This window comes from Triturus cristatus, chromosome 1_2 (genome assembly GCF_964204655.1).
Source record: "Triturus cristatus chromosome 1_2, aTriCri1.1, whole genome shotgun sequence".
In the NCBI taxonomy this organism is placed as follows: domain Eukaryota; kingdom Metazoa; phylum Chordata; class Amphibia; order Caudata; family Salamandridae; genus Triturus; species Triturus cristatus.
The window spans coordinates 1,149,794,598-1,149,815,278 of record NC_140580.1 but is presented as its reverse complement, the minus strand read 5'-3'; the positions used below and the strand labels follow the sequence as shown (position 1 = coordinate 1,149,815,278).

General features: G+C 55.1%; 1 protein-coding gene across 1 annotated transcript in view; it reads right to left on the bottom strand.

The window, feature by feature from the left end:
• Positions 1-20,681, bottom strand: part of MED27 (mediator complex subunit 27) — a 1,097,305-nt gene that overhangs the window by 772,945 nt on the left and 303,679 nt on the right. Inside the window, exon 3 of the mRNA XM_085613926.1 lies at positions 16,169-16,299. Coding sequence (XP_085470052.1) covers positions 16,169-16,299 — 131 coding nt within the window. The remainder of the gene's footprint in view (positions 1-16,168; positions 16,300-20,681) is intronic.

Genomic DNA, 20,681 nt, shown 5'->3' with positions numbered 1-20,681 from the left:
GCTGTGTGTGCAGGTCAGGACTGAGGTACACCAGCAGAGATGTGTGTGCAGGTCAGGATTGAGGTACACCAGCAGAGCTGTGTGTGCAGGTCAGGACTGAGGTACACCAGCAGAGCTGTGTGTCCAGGTCAGGACTGAGGTACACCAGTAGAGCGGTTTGTGCAGGTCAGGACTGAGGTACACCAGCAGAGATGTTTGTGTAGGTCAGGACTGAGGTACACCAGCATAGCTGTGTGTGCAGGTCAGGACTGAGGTACACCAGCAGAGCTGTGTGTGCAGGTCAGGACTGAGGTACACCAGCAGAGCTGTGTGTCCAGGTCAGTACTGAGGTACACCAGCAGAGATGTTTGTGTAGGTCAGGACTGAGGTACACCAGCAGAGCTGTGTGTGCAGGTCAGGTCTGAGGTACACTGCAGAGCTGTGTGTCCAGGTCAGGTCTGAGGTACACCAGCAGAGATGTGAGTGCAGGTCAGGACTGAGGTACACCAGCAGAGCTGTGTGTGCAGGTCAGGACTGAGGTACACAGGCAGAGCTGTGTGTGCAGGTCAGGACTGAGGTACGTCTGCACGGCTGCGTGTGCAGGTCAGAACTGAGGTACACTGCAGAGCTGTGTGTGCAGGTCAGGACTGAGGTACACCAGCAGAGCTGTGTGTGTAGGACAGGACTGAGGTACACCAGCATAGCTGTGTGTGCAGGTCAAGACTGAGGTACACCAGCAGAGCTGTGTGTGCAGGTCAGGACTGAGGTACACCAGCAGAGCTGTGTGTCCAGGCCAGGACTGAGGTACACCAGCAGAGCTGTGTGTGCAGGTCAGGACTGAGGTACACCAGCATAGCTGTGTGTGCAGGTCAGGACTGAGGTACACCAGCAGAGCTGTGTGTCCAGGTCAGGACTGAGGTACACTGCAGAGCTGTGTGTGTAGGTCAGGTCTGAGGTACACCAGCAGAGCTGTGTGTGCAGGTCAGGTCTGAGGTACACCAGCAGAGCTGTGTGTGCAGGTCAGGACTGAGGTACACCAGCAGAGCTGTGTGTGCAGGTCAGGACTGAGGTACACCAGCATAGCTGTGTGTGCAGGTCAGGACTGAGGTACACCAGCAGAGCTGTGTGTGCGGGTCAGGACTGAGGTACACCAGCAGAGCTGTGTGTGCAGGTCAGGACTGAGGTACACCAGCAGAGCTCTGTGTGCAGGTCAGGACTGAGGTACACTGCAGACCAGTGTGTGCAGGTCAGGACTGAGGTACACCAGCATAGCTGTGTGTGCAGGTCAGGACTGAGGTACACCAGCAGAGCTGTGTGTGCAGGTCAGGACTGAGGTACACCAGCAGAGCTGTGTGTCCAGGTCAGGACTGAGGTACACTGCAGAGCTGTGTGTGCAGGTCAGGACTGAGGTACACCAGCAGAGCTGTGTGTGCAGGTCAGGACTGAGGTACACCAGCAGAGCTGTGTGTGCAGGTCAGGACTGAGGTACACCGGCATAGCTGTGTGTGCAGGTCAGGACTGAGGTACACCAACAGAGCTGTGTGTGCAGGTCAGGACTGAGGTACACCAGCAGAGCTGTGTGTGCAGGTCAGGACTGAGGTACTCTGGCAGAGATGAGTGTGCAGGTCAGGACTGAGGTACACCAGCAGAGCTGTGTGTGCAGGTCAGGACTGAGGTACACTGGCAGAGATGAGTGTGCAGGTCAGGACTGAGGTACACCAGCAGAGCTGTGTGTGCAGGTCAGGACTGAGGTACACCGGCAGAGATGAGTGTGCAGGTCAGGACTGAGGTACACTGGCAGAGATGAGTGTGCAGGTCAGGACTGAGGTACACTGGCAGAGATGAGTGTGCAGGTCAGGACTGAGGTACACCAGCAGAGCTGTGTGTGCAGGTCAGGACTGAGGTACACCAGCAGAGATGTGTGTGCAGGTCAGGATTGAGGTACACCAGCAGAGCTGTGTGTGCAGGTCAGGACTGAGGTACACCAGCAGAGCTGTGTGTCCAGGTCAGGACTGAGGTACACCAGTAGAGCGGTTTGTGCAGGTCAGGACTGAGGTACACCAGCAGAGATGTTTGTGTAGGTCAGGACTGAGGTACACCAGCATAGCTGTGTGTGCAGGTCAGGACTGAGGTACACCAGCAGAGCTGTGTGTGCAGGTCAGGACTGAGGTACACCAGCAGAGCTGTGTGTCCAGGTCAGTACTGAGGTACACCAGCAGAGATGTTTGTGTAGGTCAGGACTGAGGTACACCAGCAGAGCTGTGTGTGCAGGTCAGGTCTGAGGTACACTGCAGAGCTGTGTGTCCAGGTCAGGTCTGAGGTACACCAGCAGAGATGTGTGTGCAGGTCAGGACTGAGGTACACCAGCAGAGCTGTGTGTGCAGGTCAGGACTGAGGTACACAGGCAGAGCTGTGTGTGCAGGTCAGGACTGAGGTACACCAGCAGAGCTGTGTGTGTAGGACAGGACTGAGGTACACCAGCATAGCTGTGTGTGCAGGTCAAGACTGAGGTACACCAGCAGAGCTGTGTGTGCAGGTCAGGACTGAGGTACACCAGCAGAGCTGTGTGTCCAGGCCAGGACTGAGGTACACCAGCAGAGCTGTGTGTGCAGGTCAGGACTGAGGTACACCAGCATAGCTGTGTGTGCAGGTCAGGACTGAGGTACACCAGCAGAGCTGTGTGTCCAGGTCAGGACTGAGGTACACTGCAGAGCTGTGTGTGTAGGTCAGGTCTGAGGTACACCAGCAGAGCTGTGTGTGCAGGTCAGGTCTGAGGTACACCAGCAGAGCTGTGTGTGCAGGTCAGGACTGAGGTACACCAGCAGAGCTGTGTGTGCAGGTCAGGACTGAGGTACACCAGCATAGCTGTGTGTGCAGGTCAGGACTGAGGTACACCAGCAGAGCTGTGTGTGCAGGTCAGGACTGAGGTACACCAGCAGAGCTGTGTGTCCAGGTCAGGACTGAGGTACACTGCAGAGCTGTGTGTGCAGGTCAGGACTGAGGTACACCGGCAGAGATGTGTGTGCAGGTCAGGACTGAGGTACACCAGCAGAGCTGTGTGTGCAGGTCAGGACTGAGGTACACCAGCAGAGCTGTGTGTGCAGGTCAGAACTGAGGTACACCAGCAGAGCTGTGTGTGCAGGTCAGAACTGAGGTACACCAGCAGAGCTGTGTGTGTAGGACAGGACTGAGGTACACCAGCAGAGCTGAGTGTGCAGGTCAGGACTGAGGTACACTGGCAGAGATGAGTGTGCAGGTCAGGACTGAGGTACACCAGCAGAGCTGTGTGTGTAGGACAGGACTGAGGTACACCAGCAGAGCTGTGTGTGCAGGTCAGGACTGAGGTACACCAGCAGAGCTGTGTGTCCAGGTCAGGTCTGAGGTACACCAGCAGAGCTGTGTGTGCAGGTCAGGACTGAGGTACACCAGCAGAGCTGTGTGTGCAGGTCAGGACTGAGGTACACCAGCAGAGCTGTGTGTGCAGGTCAGGACTGAGGAACACCACCAGAGCTGTGTGTGCAGGACAGGACTGAGGTACACCAGCAGAGCTGTGTGTGGAGGTCAGGACTGAGGTACAACAGCAGAGCTGTGTGTGCAGGTCAGAACTGAGGTACACTGCAGAGCTGTGTGTGCAGGTCAGGACTGAGGTACACCAGCAGAGCTGTGTGTGTAGGTCAGGTCTGAGGTACACCAGCATAGCTGTGTGTGCAGGTCAGGTCTGAGGTACACCAGCACAGCTGTGTGTGCAGGTCAGGACTGAGGTACACCAGCAGAGCTGTGTGTGCAGGTCAGGACTGAGGTACACCAGCATAGCTGTGTGTGCAGGTCAGGACTGAGGTACACCAGCAGAGCTGTGTGTGCAGGTCAGGACTGAGGTACACCAGCAGAGCTGTGTGTCCAGGTCAGGACTGAGGTACACTGCAGAGCTGTGTGTGCAGGTCAGGACTGAGGTACACCAGCAGAGCTGTGTGTGTAGGACAGGACTGAGGTACACCAGCAGAGCTGTGTGTGCAGGTCAGGACTGAGGTACACCAGCAGAGCTGTGTGTCCAGGTCAGGTCTGAGGTACACCAGCAGAGCTGTGGGTGCAGGTCAGGACTGAGGTACACCAGCAGAGCTGTGTGTGCAGGTCAGGACTGAGGTACACCAGCAGAGCTGTGTGTGCAGGTCAGGACTGAGGTACACCAGCAGAGCTGTGTGTGCAGGTCAGGACTGAGGAACACCAGCAGAGCTGTGTGTGCAGGACAGGACTGAGGTACACCAGCAGAGCTGTGTGTGGAGGTCAGGACTGAGGTACAACAGCAGAGCTGTGTGTGCAGGTCAGAACTGAGGTACACTGCAGAGCTGTGTGTGCAGGTCAGGACTGAGGTACACCAGCAGAGCTGTGTGTGTAGGTCAGGTCTGAGGTACACCAGCATAGCTGTGTGTGCAGGTCAGGTCTGAGGTACACCAGCACAGCTGTGTGTGCAGGTCAGGACTGAGGTACACCAGCAGAGCTGTGTGTGCAGGTCAGGACTGAGGTACACCAGCATAGCTGTGTGTGCAGGTCAGGACTGAGGTACACCAGCAGAGCTGTGTGTGCAGGTCAGGACTGAGGTACACCAGCAGAGCTGTGTGTCCAGGTCAGGACTGAGGTACACTGCAGAGCTGTGTGTGCAGGTCAGGACTGAGGTACACCGGCAGAGATGTGTGTGCAGGTCAGGACTGAGGTACACCAGCAGAGCTGTGTGTGCAGGTCAGGACTGAGGTACACCGGCAGAGCTGTGTGTGCAGGTCAGAACTGAGGTACACCAGCAGAGCTGTGTGTGCAGGTCAGAACTGAGGTACACCAGCAGAGCTGTGTGTGTAGGACAGGACTGAGGTACACCAGCAGAGCTGTGTGTGCAGGTCAGGACTGAGGTACACTGGCAGAGATGAGTGTGCAGGTCAGGACTGAGGTACACCAGCAGAGCTGTGTGTGTAGGACAGGACTGAGGTACACCAGCAGAGCTGTGTGTGCAGGTCAGGACTGAGGTACACCAGCAGAGCTGTGTGTCCAGGTCAGGTCTGAGGTACACCAGCAGAGCTGTGTGTGCAGGTCAGGACTGAGGTACACCAGCAGAGCTGCGTGTGCAGGTCAGGACTGAGGTACACCAGCAGAGCTGTGTGTGCAGGTCAGGACTGAGGTACACCAGCAGAGCTGTGTGTGCGGGTCAGGACTGAGGTACACCAGCAGAGCTGTGTGTGCAGGTCAGGACTGAGGTACACCAGCAGAGCTCTGTGTGCAGGTCAGGACTGAGGTACACTGCAGAGCAGTGTGTGCAGGTCAGGACTGAGGTACACCAGCATAGCTGTGTGTGCAGGTCAGGACTGAAGTACACCAGCAGAGCTGTGTGTGCAGGTCAGGACTGAGGTACACCAGCAGAGCTGTGTGTCCAGGTCAGGACTGAGGTACACTGCAGAGCTGTGTGTGCAGGTCAGGACTGAGGTACACCAGCAGAGCTGTGTGTGCAGGTCAGGACTGAGGTACACCAGCAGAGCTGTGTGTGCAGGTCAGGACTGAGGTACACCGGCATAGCTGTGTGTGCAGGTCAGGACTGAGGTACACCGGCAGAGCTGTGTGTGCAGGTCAGGACTGAGGTACACCGGCAGAGATGAGTGTGCAGGTCAGGACTGAGGTACACCTGCAGAGCTGTGTGTGCAGGTCAGGACTGAGGTACACCAACAGAGCTGTGTGTGCAGGTCAGGACTGAGGTACACCAGCAGAGCTGTGTGTGCAGGTCAGGACTGAGGTACTCTGGCAGAGATGAGTGTGCAGGTCAGGACTGAGGTACACCAGCAGAGCTGTGTGTGCAGGTCAGGACTGAGGTACACTGGCAGAGATGAGTGTGCAGGTCAGGACTGAGGTACACCAGCAGAGCTGTGTGTGCAGGTCAGGACTGAGGTACACCGGCAGAGGAGTGTGCAGGTCAGGACTGAGGTACACTGGCAGAGATGAGTGTGCAGGTCAGGACTGAGGTACACTGGCAGAGATGAGTGTGCAGGTCAGGACTGAGGTACACTGGCAGAGATGAGTGTGCAGGTCAGGACTGAGGTACACTGGCAGAGATGAGTGTGCAGGTCAGGACTGAGGTACACCAGCAGAGCTGTGTGTGCAGGTCAGGACTGAGGTACACCAGCAGAGCTCTGTGTGCAGGCCAGGACTGAGGTACACTGCAGAGCTGTGTGTGCAGGTCAGGACTGAGGTACACCAGCAGAGCTGTGTGTCCAGGTCAGGACTGAGGTACACTGCAGAGCTGTGTGTGCAGGTCAGGACTGAGGTACAGCAGCAGAGCTGTGTGTGCAGGTCAGGACTGAGGTACACTGCAGAGCTGTGTGTGCAGGTCAGGACTGAGGTACGCTGCAGAGCTGTGTGTGCAGGTCAGGACTGAGGTACAGCAGCAGAGCTGTGTGTGCAGGTCAGGACTGAGGTACACTGCAGAGCTGTGTGTGCAGGTCAGGACTGAGGTACACCAGCAGAGCTGTGTGTGCAGGTCAGGACTGAGGTACACCAGCAGAGCTGTGTGTGCAGGTCAGGACTGAGGTACACCAGCAGAGCTGTGTGTGCAGGTCAGGACTGAGGTACACCAGCAGAGCTGTGTGTCCAGGTCAGGACTGAGGTACACTGCAGAGCTGTGTGTGCAGGTCAGGACTGAGGTACAGCAGCAGAGCTGTGTGTGCAGGTCAGGTCTGAGGTACACTGCAGAGCTGTGTGTGCAGGTCAGGACTGAGGTACACTGCAGAGCTGTGTGTGCAGGTCAGGACTGAGGTACAGCAGCAGAGCTGTGTGTGCAGGTCAGGACTGAGGTACACTGCAGAGCTGTGTGTGCAGGTCAGGACTGAGGTACACCAGCAGAGCGGTGTGTGCAGGTCAGGACTGAGGTACACCAGCAGAGCTGTGTGTGCAGGTCAGGACTGAGGTACACCAGCAGAGCTGTTTGTGCAGGTCAGGACTGAGGTACACTGGCAGAGATGAGTGTGCAGGTCAGGACTGAGGTACAGCAGCAGAGCTGTGTGTGCAGGTCAGGACTGAGGTACACTACAGAGCTGTGTGTGCAGGTCAGGACTGAGGTACACCAGCAGAGCTGTTTGTGCAGGTCAGGACTGAGGTACACTGGCAGAGATGAGTGTGCAGGTCAGGACTGAGGTACACTGCAGAGCGGTGTGTGCAGGTCAGGACTGAGGTACAGCAGCAGAGCTGTGTGTGCAGGTCAGGACTGAGGTACACTGCAGAGCTGTGTGTGCAGGTCAGGACTGAGGTACACCAGCAGAGCTGTGTGTGCAGATCAGGACTGAGGTACACCAGCAGAGCTGTTTGTGGAGGTCAGGACTGAGGTACACCGGCAGAGATGAGTGTGCAGGTCAGGACTGAGGTACACTGGCAGAGATGAGTGTGCAGGTCAGGACTGAGGTACAGCAGCAGAGCTGTGTGTGCAGGTCAGGACTGAGGTACACCAGCAGAGCTGTGTGTGCAGGTCAGGACTGAGGTACACCAGCAGAGCTGTGTGTGCAGGTCAGGACTGAGGTACACTGGCAGAGCTGTGTGTGCAGGTCAGGACTGAGGTACACCAGCAGAGCTTGTTGTGCAGGTCAGGACTGAGGTACACCAGCATAGCTGTGTGTGCAGGTCAGGACTGAGGTACACCAGCAGAGCTGTGTGTGCATGTCAGGACTGAGGTACACCAGCAGAGCTGTGTGTCCAGGTCAGGACTGAGGTACACTGCAGAGCTGTGTGTGCAGGTCAGGACTGAGGTACACCAGCAGAGCTGTGTGTGCAGGTCAGGACTGGGGGACACCAGCAGAGCTGTGTGTGCAGGTCAGGACTGAGGTACACCGGCATAGCTGTGTGTGCAGGTCAGGACTGAGGTACACCGGCAGAGCTGTGTGTGCAGGTCAGGACTGAGGTACGCCGGCAGAGATGAGTGTGCAGGTCAGGACTGAGGTACACCTGCAGAGCTGTGTGTGCAGGTCAGTACTGAGGTACACCAGCAGAGCTGTGTGTGCAGGTCAGGACTGAGGTACACCAGCAGAGCTGTGTGTGCAGGTCAGGACTGAGGTACTCTGGCAGAGATGAGTGTGCAGGTCAGGACTGAGGTAAACCAGCAGAGCTGTGTGTGCAGGTCAGGACTGAGGTACACTGGCAGAGATGAGTGTGCAGGTCAGGACTGAGGTACACCAGCAGAGCTGTGTGTGCAGGTCAGGACTGAGGTACACCGGCAGAGATGAGTGTGCAGGTCAGGACTGAGGTACACCGGCAGAGATGAGTGTGCAGGTCAGGACTGAGGTACACTGGCAGAGATGAGTGTGCAGGTCAGGACTGAGGTACACTGGCAGAGATGAGTGTGCAGGTCAGGACTGAGGTACACCGGCAGAGATGAGTGTGCAGGTCAGGACTGAGGTACACCAGCAGAGCTGTGGGTGCAGGTCAGGACTGAGGTACACCAGCAGAGCTCTGTGTGCAGGTCAGGACTGAGGTACACTGCAGAGCTGTGTGTGCAGGTCAGGACTGAGGTACACCAGCAGAGCTGTGTGTCCAGGTCAGGACTGAGGTACACTGCAGAGCTGTGTGTGCAGGTCAGGACTGAGGTACAGCAGCAGAGCTGTGTGTGCAGGTCAGGACTGAGGTACACTGCAGAGCTGTGTGTGCAGGTCAGGACTGAGGTACACTGCAGAGTTGTGTGTGCAGGTCAGGACTGAGGTACAGCAGCAGAGCTGTGTGTGCAGGTCAGGACTGAGGTACACTGCAGAGCTGTGTGTGCAGGTCAGGACTGAGGTACACCAGCAGAGCTGTGTGTGCAGGTCAGGACTGAGGTACACCAGCAGAGCTGTGTGTGCAGGTCAGGACTGAGGTACACCAGCAGAGCTGTGTGTCCAGGTCAGGACTGAGGTACACTGCAGAGCTGTGTGTGCAGGTCAGGACTGAGGTACAGCAGCAGAGCTGTGTGTGCAGGTCAGGTCTGAGGTACACTGCAGAGCTGTGTGTGCAGGTCAGGACTGAGGTACACTGCAGAGCTGTGTGTGCAGGTCAGGACTGAGGTACAGCAGCAGAGCTGTGTGTGCAGGTCAGGACTGAGGTACACTGCAGAGCTGTGTGTGCAGGTCAGGACTGAGGTACACCAGCAGAGCGGTGTGTGCAGGTCAGGACTGAGGTACACCAGCAGAGCTGTGTGTGCAGGTCAGGACTGAGGTACACCAGCAGAGCTGTTTGTGCAGGTCAGGACTGAGGTACACTGGCAGAGATGAGTGTGCAGGTCAGGACTGAGGTACCGCAGCAGAGCTGTGTGTGCAGGTCAGGACTGAGGTACACTGCAGAGCTGTGTGTGCAGGTCAGGACTGAGGTACACCAGCAGAGCTGTTTGTGCAGGTCAGGACTGAGGTACACTGGCAGAGATGAGTGTGCAGGTCAGGACTGAGGTACACTGCAGAGCTGTGTGTGCAGGTCAGGACTGAGGTACAGCAGCAGAGCTGTGTGTGCAGGTCAGGACTGAGGTACACTGCAGAGCTGTGTGTGCAGGTCAGGACTGAGGTACACCAGCAGAGCTGTGTGTGCAGGTCAGGACTGAGGTACACCAGCAGAGCTGTTTGTGCAGGTCAGGACTGAGGTACACCGGCAGAGATGAGTGTGCAGGTCAGGACTGAGGTACACTGGCAGAGATGAGTGTGCAGGTCAGGACTGAGGTACAGCAGCAGAGCTGTGTGTGCAGGTCAGGACTGAGGTACACCAGCAGAGCTGTGTGTGCAGGTCAGGACTGAGGTACACCAGCAGAGCTGTGTGTGCAGGTCAGGACTGAGGTACACTGGCAGAGCTGTGTGTGCAGGTCAGGACTGAGGTACACCAGCAGAGCTTGTTGTGCAGGTCAGGACTGAGGTACACTGGCAGAGATGAGTGTGCAGGTCAGGACTGAGGTACACTGGCAGAGCTGTGTGTGCAGGTCAGGACTGAGGTACACTGGCAGAGATGAGTGTGCAGGTCAGGACTGAGGTACACTGGCAGAGATGAGTGTGCAGGTCAGGACTGAGGTACACTGGCAGAGATGAGTGTGCGACCCCCTCCTATTAGATATTCTACTCGGGTGTGGAATGCCCAGGACATATTGTTTGGGGTCAGGGACAACAAGTTTTCATCCTTGGGACCAGTAAGTCCACCCTCCCCCTCCTCCCTGCAACACAGACCCTTTGGCTGCCAGTTTCAGTAACACATTATGGATCAGGGAAGGCAGGGCACTGTCTGCAGTCCAGGTAATATCTGTGTCCATGTGTTAATGCTGTTTGAACTTGTCTTTGCAAAGCCTTTATTGTTAGGGTGAAAACCCTACGGAAATGCTGTGAGCTCGGACTGCAATACTGGCAGCGGTTCCAGTATAAAAATGTTTACATATGTTTGCAAAGTTTACTAATATGAGGCTACGTATAATGCTCCAAGAAAGCTCTCTGATTAGATGCAAATATTTGCAGAAGCTTGAAAGCAAGATGGATGACTCTTTGCTTTCAGAATAAAATATTCACAAGAAATGCAACTAGGAAAAAAACGTTTTGCTAAACTACTGTGAAATTTTAGAAACCATTTCTAGTAAACTTTGTTGATGGACGTTAGTGTTTCTAAAAAAAATATATATACATAACAGAAAAATCAGTGTAACCAGTTTCAACAGGATTATGGAAAACATGAAAATAAACAAACACTGGCAAAGCCAATAGGTCCGCCTTTGCTGGTCAGACTTTTGGGTTTGTCAATGCATGTCTTGACATGTTTTTTGTAAAACTTAATTGTTGCGGGAGCTGCTGGGCCCACAGCATTGTAACAAACAGTAGCAAAAAAGTCAAAATATTTTTGGATCTCAAAAAGCACACACTGCCACATTAGTTACTGGCACTGAACAAAACTCCTTAGTGCGCTGATACGCTTCTTCTGAAAGAGCAGAATGCAGTCACTCTCAGTGGAGCCAGCTGATAGAGCGAGAATGTAATACAAACAAAAGGGCTTGGTCTTGGACTCCAAGCCACTGTTGCGTCTCACACCAAGAGGGCTTGAAGCGCATGCACTGTCGCAGGCGAGACCTAACATCATCTGTATGTACATGTCTACGGCAAGGTGCTTTATTATGGAAACCTGCCTAAAACAGGGAGTAGAGTCCGTGAGGTCAACTCTGAAAGCCCCAACATACTAGGCGGGGTATGCTCGATTGAATCAGACCTACTGGTAGTAACTCCGGGTGTAGTTCACACTAATCCATCATGTGCGGTTTGTCTTCGTCGCCTGCTCGTCGTCCTCAGTTTATGCCCATCACATCTTTCAGCGATCAAGGAGTGAGTTTGTGTCTAGCGGGGTTATGGAAGAGAAACTGAGGCTCTTGTAGCGGACTGCACAAGCTTCTCACTGCTGGACTGCTTGAAGGAGAAGCTTGCAAGAGTGAGGACTCCAAAGTTTGTCACATTCTCAATGACCTTTACTGCCTGATGCTGTGCTTGTCAAGAAGAGGCCTTGTGAAGAACATCTTCATTTTCATGACACCAAAGTGTTTTGCTATTTCCTTTCTGCGCTTTACGAATCAGACCAAGGCCTGTTCTATTGAAAATGGTGGATGGGTAAAGCTGTCTCTCCAGATGCCTCATCAGGAGCCCTGAAGCTGGAAACGGTTTCCAATGAGCTAACCGGGAGTCCGCAGTCACATAAGCTACAGCCTCAGAGCCCCATTGTCACCAGTGAAATACTGACCAGAACCACCCTCCAAAGAGCTGGTGTGTGGTGCTAGGAAACCGATTCAAGGCAAGCCCCAATTTCTGATTAGTCTTAGTACAGATTCTGTCAAACGTGTATCGTCATTCCGTGTGCACCCTAAGGGCGCGTGTAGTTCTTCGCTGATGACCATATCCATAGAAATGGAACCTACTACAACATGCGAGGTGCTGGACGAGTCTTGTGAACACACCATAACATCCCAAGAGCTGGGGGAATTGCATTTGCCAGGACAGATTCAGGATTCATTTCGTTCCAGTGCAACCTTCAGCCCCCTTCTGTAGTGACTGCAGGGCGTGGCCTCTTATCAATAGGATTTTAGCGAGTGCTCCAAATCAATGCTTTCAGGAGATTGGTCTGATGTGCAACTAGAAAAAGCAAACACAAGGAGATGATGGGCAGAGCGCTGAAACGTTTCAGACACTCACCCCCAGTCACGGATCTGGGTTGAATCCATCATCTATCTTTAGCTCACTTCGCCACCCGGGTTCAGACTCAGCCATATGAGAACAGTCCCGTCCGAACTGCCAAGCCAGGTCTTCCCTGAACCGGAAACAAGCATCCTAGGACCGGTTTCAGGGTAACAGCCCTCATCAGCGCTCAGTCCATCATCTCCTTGTGTTTGCTTTGATCACCCTTAGTTGGCAGGGTATGCCAAGACTTGGGTCCCTTGCTCACTTTGCCACTGGATTCAAGCTAGCCTGGCTGATGAAGGGTGTTACCCAGAAACTGGTCCCACGATGCTCGTTTCCGCTCCAGGGAAGACCTGGCTTGGCAGTTCGGGCTGGACTGTCACCATGAGGCACAGGGTCAAGACTGATTTCTTCTGGATGACGCAAATGGTCTTAGGCTCACATGACGCCTGCCCGAAGAGATGAAAACCAGGAAGGCATCTGCCATAAGGGAAGCTTCAAGTCACAGGAGGCTATGGGCGAGAAGGGACGCACATCAATCTGGCAAAAATCAGTTAATGATCACAAAAGAATGCGGGACACCTCATCGGAGGGAGCAACTGCGTCAATCAAATGAGAGGTTGGCTGACAATGTTGAAAGTAGGGGAGGATTCCCGAGACCCTTTCCTGAAGGCACCACAGATGCTTGGTCGGACTTGCAAGTTTCTAGGTCGACACGCGATTCTACTGAGAACACGACTTTGCCAAGCGAGCAAGTGGATGCTCTAGAGAGGATCATAGTGTGTGTCTGATGGACAGTGGAGAGGCCGAGGTGGGCGAAGGCCGTGTCCTCAGGGGCATGTGTTGAAGCAACAGGAGCCTTGATCACACCAATGGTCCTGCTTGGATGCTCAGGAGCAGGCCCGGTGGGATGGGGGGTGTCAGCTGGGCGGGAGCTGGAAGACGAACGCCATGTAAAGTCCCACAGGTTGGTGAAGTACCCGGACTGCGTGGCCCTCCAGTTTTCGAAGTTGTAGGTGGACATCAGGACATGAGGTGAAGAATAGAAGCAGTCTCCCATGGCTTCCAAGCAATACATGGACGAGCTGGGACAGAGAGGATGCATCAGCATAGCAGAGGAAAGCAGTCAACTAAAGCTGCTCCTGACTCCACGAGACAAACGTGTCAGTCCTGTCAGCATGGAGGTCTTCTTCAGGAGTGAGGGCAGCCAGATGAGAACTATGAAGTGAGCAGTTTTAAGGAGGCTACCGGCACATTATGTGGCTTTAAAGGCCCATGAGCCTAAACTATACCAGAGACCCTGATGAAGGCTACTTTTAATACCCCAATAAGAGCATGTGATGAAGGATCCGAGTGCTGCTTCATAGCTAGAACGACCTCCCAACCACCACCACCCAGCTGAAAACCAGAGTGGAGGGCTCAGTGGAGGCTGTCTCTGTTCCGCCTGAGAGCACCAGATGCAGGGCACTCCCATCACAGCACTGGGGACACAGGCTTCTTTCACTTCCTTACGAGACGATGACTCTCGCTCGCTGACTTCTTCCTCATATCTTACAGCACCAAGCTTAAAGCGCCAAGAAAAATGGAGTCCAGAATACAGGTGAGGAGGAAGAAGCAGGAGAATGACCGGCCATGTAAGTCATGGCATTCCTAATTAAAAAAAAAAAACACTCGGCGGTTGAGGATTCTGGTTACCTGCCCGCGCATCTGGAATACCCTTCCACCTGGAATCAGGTTCACCCCGTTACACTGTGTTCAGGAAACTCCTCAAGACCTGGCTTTTTAGGCTCGCTTATCAGTAACGATCACTTGTGTGCTATGGTCCAGTTACCGTAGCGCCATGAAACCACTGTCAGTGTATGTGCGTTCTTGAGAAAGCTGGGCTCTACTCCCCAGGTCAAGCTTAGAGGTCACAAGAGCAGAAGCTTCGGGGTCCTCTAACTCACGCCAAGCTAGAGCAGGGCAGCAGCATTACTCCCAGAAGGGGGGACTGGTTTGATAACCATGGCAGTCTGTGACCTGCAGGCCCAGGCAGACAGAGGGGCTCAACCACAGTGACCCGCAGGCCCAGGCAGACAGAGGGGCTCAACCACAGTGACCTGCAGGCCCAGGCAGACAGAGGGGCTCAACCACAGTGACCCGCAGGCCCAGGCAGACAGAGGGACTCAACCACAGTGACCTGCAGGCCCAGGCAGACAGAGGGACTCAACCACAGCGACCCGCAGGCCCAGGCAGACGGAGGGACTCAACCACAGTGACCCGCAGGCCCAGGCAGACAGAGGGACTCAACCACAGTGACCTGCAGGCCCAGGCAGACAGAGGGACTCAACCACAGTGACCCGCAGGCCCAGGCAGACAGAGGGACTCAACCACAGTGACCCGCAGGCCCAGGCAGACAGAGGGACTCAACCACAGCGACCCGCAGGCCCAGGCAGACGGAGGGACTCAACCACAGTGACCCGCAGGCCCAGGCAGACAGAGGGACCCAACCACAGTGACCTGCAGGCCCAGGCAGACAGAGGGACTCAACCACAGTGACCCGCAGGCCCAGGCAGACAGAGGGACTCAACCACAGTGACCTGCAGGCCCAGGCAGACAGAGGGACTCAACCACAGTGACCCGCAGGCCCAGGCAGACAGAGGGACTCAACCACAGTGACCTGCAGGCCCAGGCAGACAGAGGGACTCAACAACAGTGACCTGCAGGCCCAGGCAGACAGAGGGACTCAACCACAGTGACCTGCAGGCCCAGGCAGACAGAGGGACTCAACCACAGTGACCTGCAGGCCCAGGCAGACAGAGGGACTCAACCACAGTGACCCGCAGGCCCAGGCAGACGGAGGGACCCAACCACAGTGACCTGCAGGCCCAGGCAGACGGAGGGACTCAACCACAGTGACCTGCAGGCCCAGGCAGACGGAGGGACTCAACCACAGTGACCCGCAGGCCCAGGCAGACAGAGGGACGCAACCACAGTGTGAAACAGAGTTTCTGGAGCAGGTGAGAGTTAGCCCCCCGGTGACCTTGAGCGCCTGGCCATTGGTGAGTCTTTTCTTAATGGGGGCATTGGTGCCCAACTTAAATATACAGGTCAGATGAGACGAATGGGTGCGCTACCAGCACTTTCACTACTCTCTCCCACCACCTGTGGCTATCTGCAAACTCTTGAGCAGGGGGTCTGAAGATGACTGGCATAAAGGAGCTTAGGGGTATTCTGGACAGGTTACCTCACTGGCAGAAAGGGGAAATGATACTATGCCCAGCATCCCACACCCGGAACTCACCTTTCAGCTGCTCCTCCTAATAACGAAATCCTACATCTCCTGAGGACAAGGTCACCCGTACATGGCAGAGGGGTCCGGTGACACCGTGAACTGATGGTAGCAAGGAGAGCACAGGTATGTCCACGATGACTGGTCACCAGGCAGACATGTTAACAAGGGCTAAGGATGAGCCTGGCAGGAATCCCAAGTCATCAGTCTAACACCTGGCTTCCCCATGCCAGTCCAATTCCTCAGTCTAACACTTGGCTTCCCCCATGCCAGAAAAAGTCCTCAGTCTAACAACTGGCTTCCCCATACCACTCCAAGACCTCAGTCTAACACTGAAACTTGTCTGAAAAGTGAAGCCTTTGCTACCCCTCAAGTCAGTGAAAAATATGCAAACAAAGAAATACTCCAAACAAGTTAAACAAGAACATGTTCACCAGAGTTGAAAGAAGTAAACCTGTCTGTGACAACTAAACCAAGATGAGGAACTGAATGTGGTGTTTGGAACTGATTGTTTCGCTCCCTCATTAGTGCTAAAACACCTTCTTTAACTGGAAAACGCTATTCACTGCATGGTATCACCAGGGGCTCTAAACCCAAGCGACCCTAGGGGTTTGCCAAGAGCTTCTAGTGCCATTTCCACTAGGTTCATTCAGACTTGGATGCTTCAAATGGTTGGTAAAGTTGGTGGGAGACAAACATTTCAAGAACACAGCAGGACTCTGTCTCTTCAAAGGTGAAAAAAAGAACTTACTGTGTTGGCAGAACAAGGGTTGTGGGCTGGGCTTTTGGTTTGCGCTTGGTCGATACTCCCATCTGATTGGCCGAACGTTTTAGCGACTGCTGATTTAAGAGGCCGGATGCTAGACCCGCATGGTACTGCAGCTGGAAGAAGGAAGCAAGTGGAAGAGAATTAGTGGACATTCTAGAGTGGGAATTGGCATACATCCAGCTGTTCCCCCAGCCCCACCAGGCTATTCAAGCATATTCAGTCTAGTACCAAACGTGTATTTGCAAAGCACACGATCACCCAAGGGTATCTTGGGGCTGAACAACAGATGTTTATTGTTACCCAACTCAATGGTACTCATTTTATCGGCATAAGAAGGATGAAAGGCTGAATGGACCCCCCAGAGTTTGGAACTGTGAACATGAGGTCGAATACAGGTCCCAACAATGGATAATGCATTAGTCCACTTAGCCACCACACCCAGCTTCTGTCAAAGAGAACAGCATGGTGAGAGGGGGAGCATTGATGCAGACTGTCAACCTGATGTACAAGGTAAGGCTCCAAAACCTCAAGAGTGTGTCAATTGCAAGGACTTTAAAACTGGAACATCCTGAATAGCTCCTTTGGCCGTGTAGCACCAAGAGCAGATTTTAAAGCACAGGTGAGAGTACACTGAGGAAGAGGTTGGAACTACACACCCCACTGCCAACTAAAACCACTCACTGACCAACGCTACAGGACGTCGCTCATTGGTCACCGCACAAACCCCACTGCCAACTAAAGCCACTCATTGGCTACCGCTACAGAAAGTCGTTTATTGGTCACCACACACACCCCACTGCCGACTAAAGCCACTCATTGGCCACCACTACAGGACATCATTCATTGGTCACCGCAAACACCCCACTGCAACCACTCACTGGCCACCGCACACACCCCACTGCCAACTAAAACCACTCACTGGCCACCGCTACAGGACACTGTACATTGGTCACCGCACACACCAACTAAAACTGCTCAATGGCCACCGCTACAGAACATCATTCATTGGTCACCGCACACACCAACTAAAACTGCTCAATGGCCACCGCTACAGGACATCGTTCATTGGTCACCGCACACACCCCACTGCCAACTAAAACCACTCACTGGCCACCGCTACAGGACATCGTTCATTGGTCACCGCACACACCCCACTGCCAACCGCTACAGAACATCGTTCATTGGTCACCACACACACCCCACTGCCAACTGAAACCACTCACTGGCCACCGCTACACGACATTTTTCATTGGTCTCCGCACAAACCCCACTGTCAACTGCTACAGGACATCGTTCATTGGTCACCACACACACCCCACTGCCAACCGCTAAAGGACATCGTTCATTGGTCACTGCACACACCTCACTGCCAACCGCTACAGGAAGTTGTTCATTGGTCACCACAAACACCCCACTGCCAACTGAAACCACTCACTGGCCATCGCTACAGGATGTCATTCATTGGTCACCGCACACACCCCACTGCCAGCTAAAACCACTCACTGGCCACCACTACAGGACATCTTTCATTGGTCACCGCACACACCCCACTGCCAACCGCTACAGGACATCGTTCATTGGTCACCACACACATCCCACTGCCAACTGAAACCACTCACTGGCCACCGCTACACGACATTTTTCATTGGTCTCCACACACACCCCACTGTCAACTGCTACAGGACATCGTTCATTGGTCACCACACACACCCCACTGCCAACCGCTAAAGGACATCGTTCATTGGTCACCGCACACACCCCACTGCCAGCTAAAACCACTCACTGGCCACCACTACAGGACATCTTTCATTGGTCACCGCACACACCCCACTGCCAACCGCTACAGGACATCGTTCATTGGTCACCACACACATCCCACTGCCAACTGAAACCACTCACTGGCCACCGCTACACGACATTTTTCATTGGTCACCACACACACCCCACTGCCAACCGCTAAAGGACATCGTTCATTGGTCACTGCACACACCCCACTGCCAACCGCTACAGGAAGTTGTTCATTGGTCACCACAAACACCCCACTGCCAACTGAAACCACTCACTGGCCATCGCTACAGGATGTCATTCATTGGTCACCGCACACACCCCACTGCCAACTAAAGCCACTCATTGGCCACCACTACAGGACATCATTCATTGGTCACCACATACACCCCACTGCCAACTGAAACCACTCACTGGCCACCGCTACAGGAAGTCATTCATTGGTCACCGCACACACCACACTGCCAGCTAAAACCACTCACTGGCCAACGCTACAGGTCGTCGTTCATTGGTCACTGCACACACCCCAATAACACTGGTGAAAGAGGAACAATGCACATCAATTACACTGAGGAATAGCGGGCAGAGAGGAATAGCGGACAGAGAGGAACAGCGGGCAGAGAGGAACACTGCACATCAATAACACTGGTCACAAGGAGGACGGCACATCAATAACACTGGTCACAGAGGAGCACGGCACATCAATAACACTGGTGACAGAGGAACACTGGGCACAGAGGAACACCAGTGTTATTGATGTGCAGTGTTCCCCTGTGTTGGAAGGCGGACCCCGGGGGAGTCGGAGTGACCACCCAGGGGGCCCCCACACTGTACGAAGTAGCCGAGCGCTGCTGAGAAGCCTCCTAGGAGAGGTCCTTCTCCTATACTGTACCAGCACAGTAACACCACCACACAGGACTCGAGGCTGTTTATCACGATGAGCAATTCTTTATCAGCATTTAGGAGGTTACGGTTATCGATATATACAAGGGGGGGATCGAGGGATCCGCAAGAGTCTCAAAGTCTTTGGTAGGGACGGGGTAGCGGGACAGTCTTTGGTAGTGGCGGGGTACGAGGGTACCTTAGGCCCAGTTCTTGTTCCTCAAGCTGGAGGGACTCCGTGTCCCGGAGGGGTCGAGCCGCGACGGCGTCAGCAGGGCTCTGGTGATCAGTTCGTGGAGCTTGAGCCGCGACTAGGTCAGCAGGGCTCTTCAGGTGGTTCAGTTCAGCTCGAGCCGCGATGACGTCAGCAGGGCTCTGGGGGAGGCTCAGCGAGGTTGGGCCGCGACGGCGTCAGCAGGGCCCCGATGTTCCGTGAGGTTCCTTGTCTCAATAAGGTGGAGCCGCGACGCAGTCAGCTGGGCTCGTGTTATAGGGTCAAGCAAGGGTTCTTCTCCGTAGGGTCAGCCGCGATTCCATCAGCAGGGCTCTTGACTCCGGGATACAACTGCCGTTCTCTTGCGGGGTTGCCCCAGATATAGGTCTGGAGCTCTTTGATGTCCGGACCCTCGCACCTGGGGGGGGCGGAGAGGCCGGGCTGGGAGATGCCAGACGCCCAGCGGGAGAGGCGCCAGGCCCGGGGAGGCCGGAGGACGATCGCACCTGGGTGTGGGGGGACGGTGGGGGTCCCATCGAAACTCTCCTCCTCCGGGAGAGGTGAAGTGGCCACGTGGTGCCCCCTGGCCCGATCTTGGTGCCTCGATGTCGGGGCTTCGCTGGGGCCGAGGCCGGGGGGAGCCGGGTTGCGTGGGCTGGTGCGTGGAGCAAGCATGGCGGGAACCCCGAAGAGATGAGGGGTTCCTGTGCGGCCTGGAAAAGGGGGCCGCTGAGGCGGGTGTAGGCAAATGGATACAATCCAAAAAAGACCTCGAAGGAAGGAGAGGTCCCTGGTGGCCTGAAAGGGCGGCCCGTGTAGGCCAGTGCGGGGGGACGAGCACAAACCAAGAGGGTTAAGACCACGCCACGAGGAAGGTCCAACAGGCGTCCCCCCCAGCCGAAGGCAGGGAGAGTCACCCATTTCCTTGGGGGTTCTCCTTGTCGAGGCGGAAGAAGCGGGACAGGCCGTCGCCGTTGGCGTGGTCACTGCCGGGCCGGTGTTCAACAGAAAAGTCCATCCCTTGCAGCGAGATGGACCATAGCAGCAGCTTGGGGTTCTCGTCCCTCATTTGCATTAACCACCGCAAGGGCCGGTGGTCGGTCTGGACCCGGAAGTGGGTGCCGAAGAGATAGGGCCGGAGCTTTTTGAGGGCCCACACTACAGCGAAGGCCTCCCGCTCGATGGTGCTCCACCGCTGCTCCCGGGGCAGCAGCCGTCGGCTGATGAAGGCCACGGGTCTGTCGAGTCCCTCCGAATCTACCTGGGACAGGACGGCCCCAATTCCATATTCGGAGGCGTCCGTCTGCACCACGAACTCCTTGCTGTAGTCCGGGGCCTGTAGCACGGGGGCCGTGCACATTGCCGTTTTGAGGGCCTCGAAGGCCGCCTGGCAGCGGGGGGTCCAGTGTACCTTCTTGGGCTGTTTTTTTGACGTGAGCTCTGTGAGGGGGCTGACAATGCTCCCATAGTCTCTGATGAATCGCCGGTAGTACCCGGTGAGGCCCAGGAAGGCCCGGACAGCTGTCTGGGTGGTGGGGGGTTCCCACGCCTGGATGGCATCAACTTTCGGTTGGAGGGGAGCCACCTGGCCGCTCCCTACTTGATGGCCCAGAT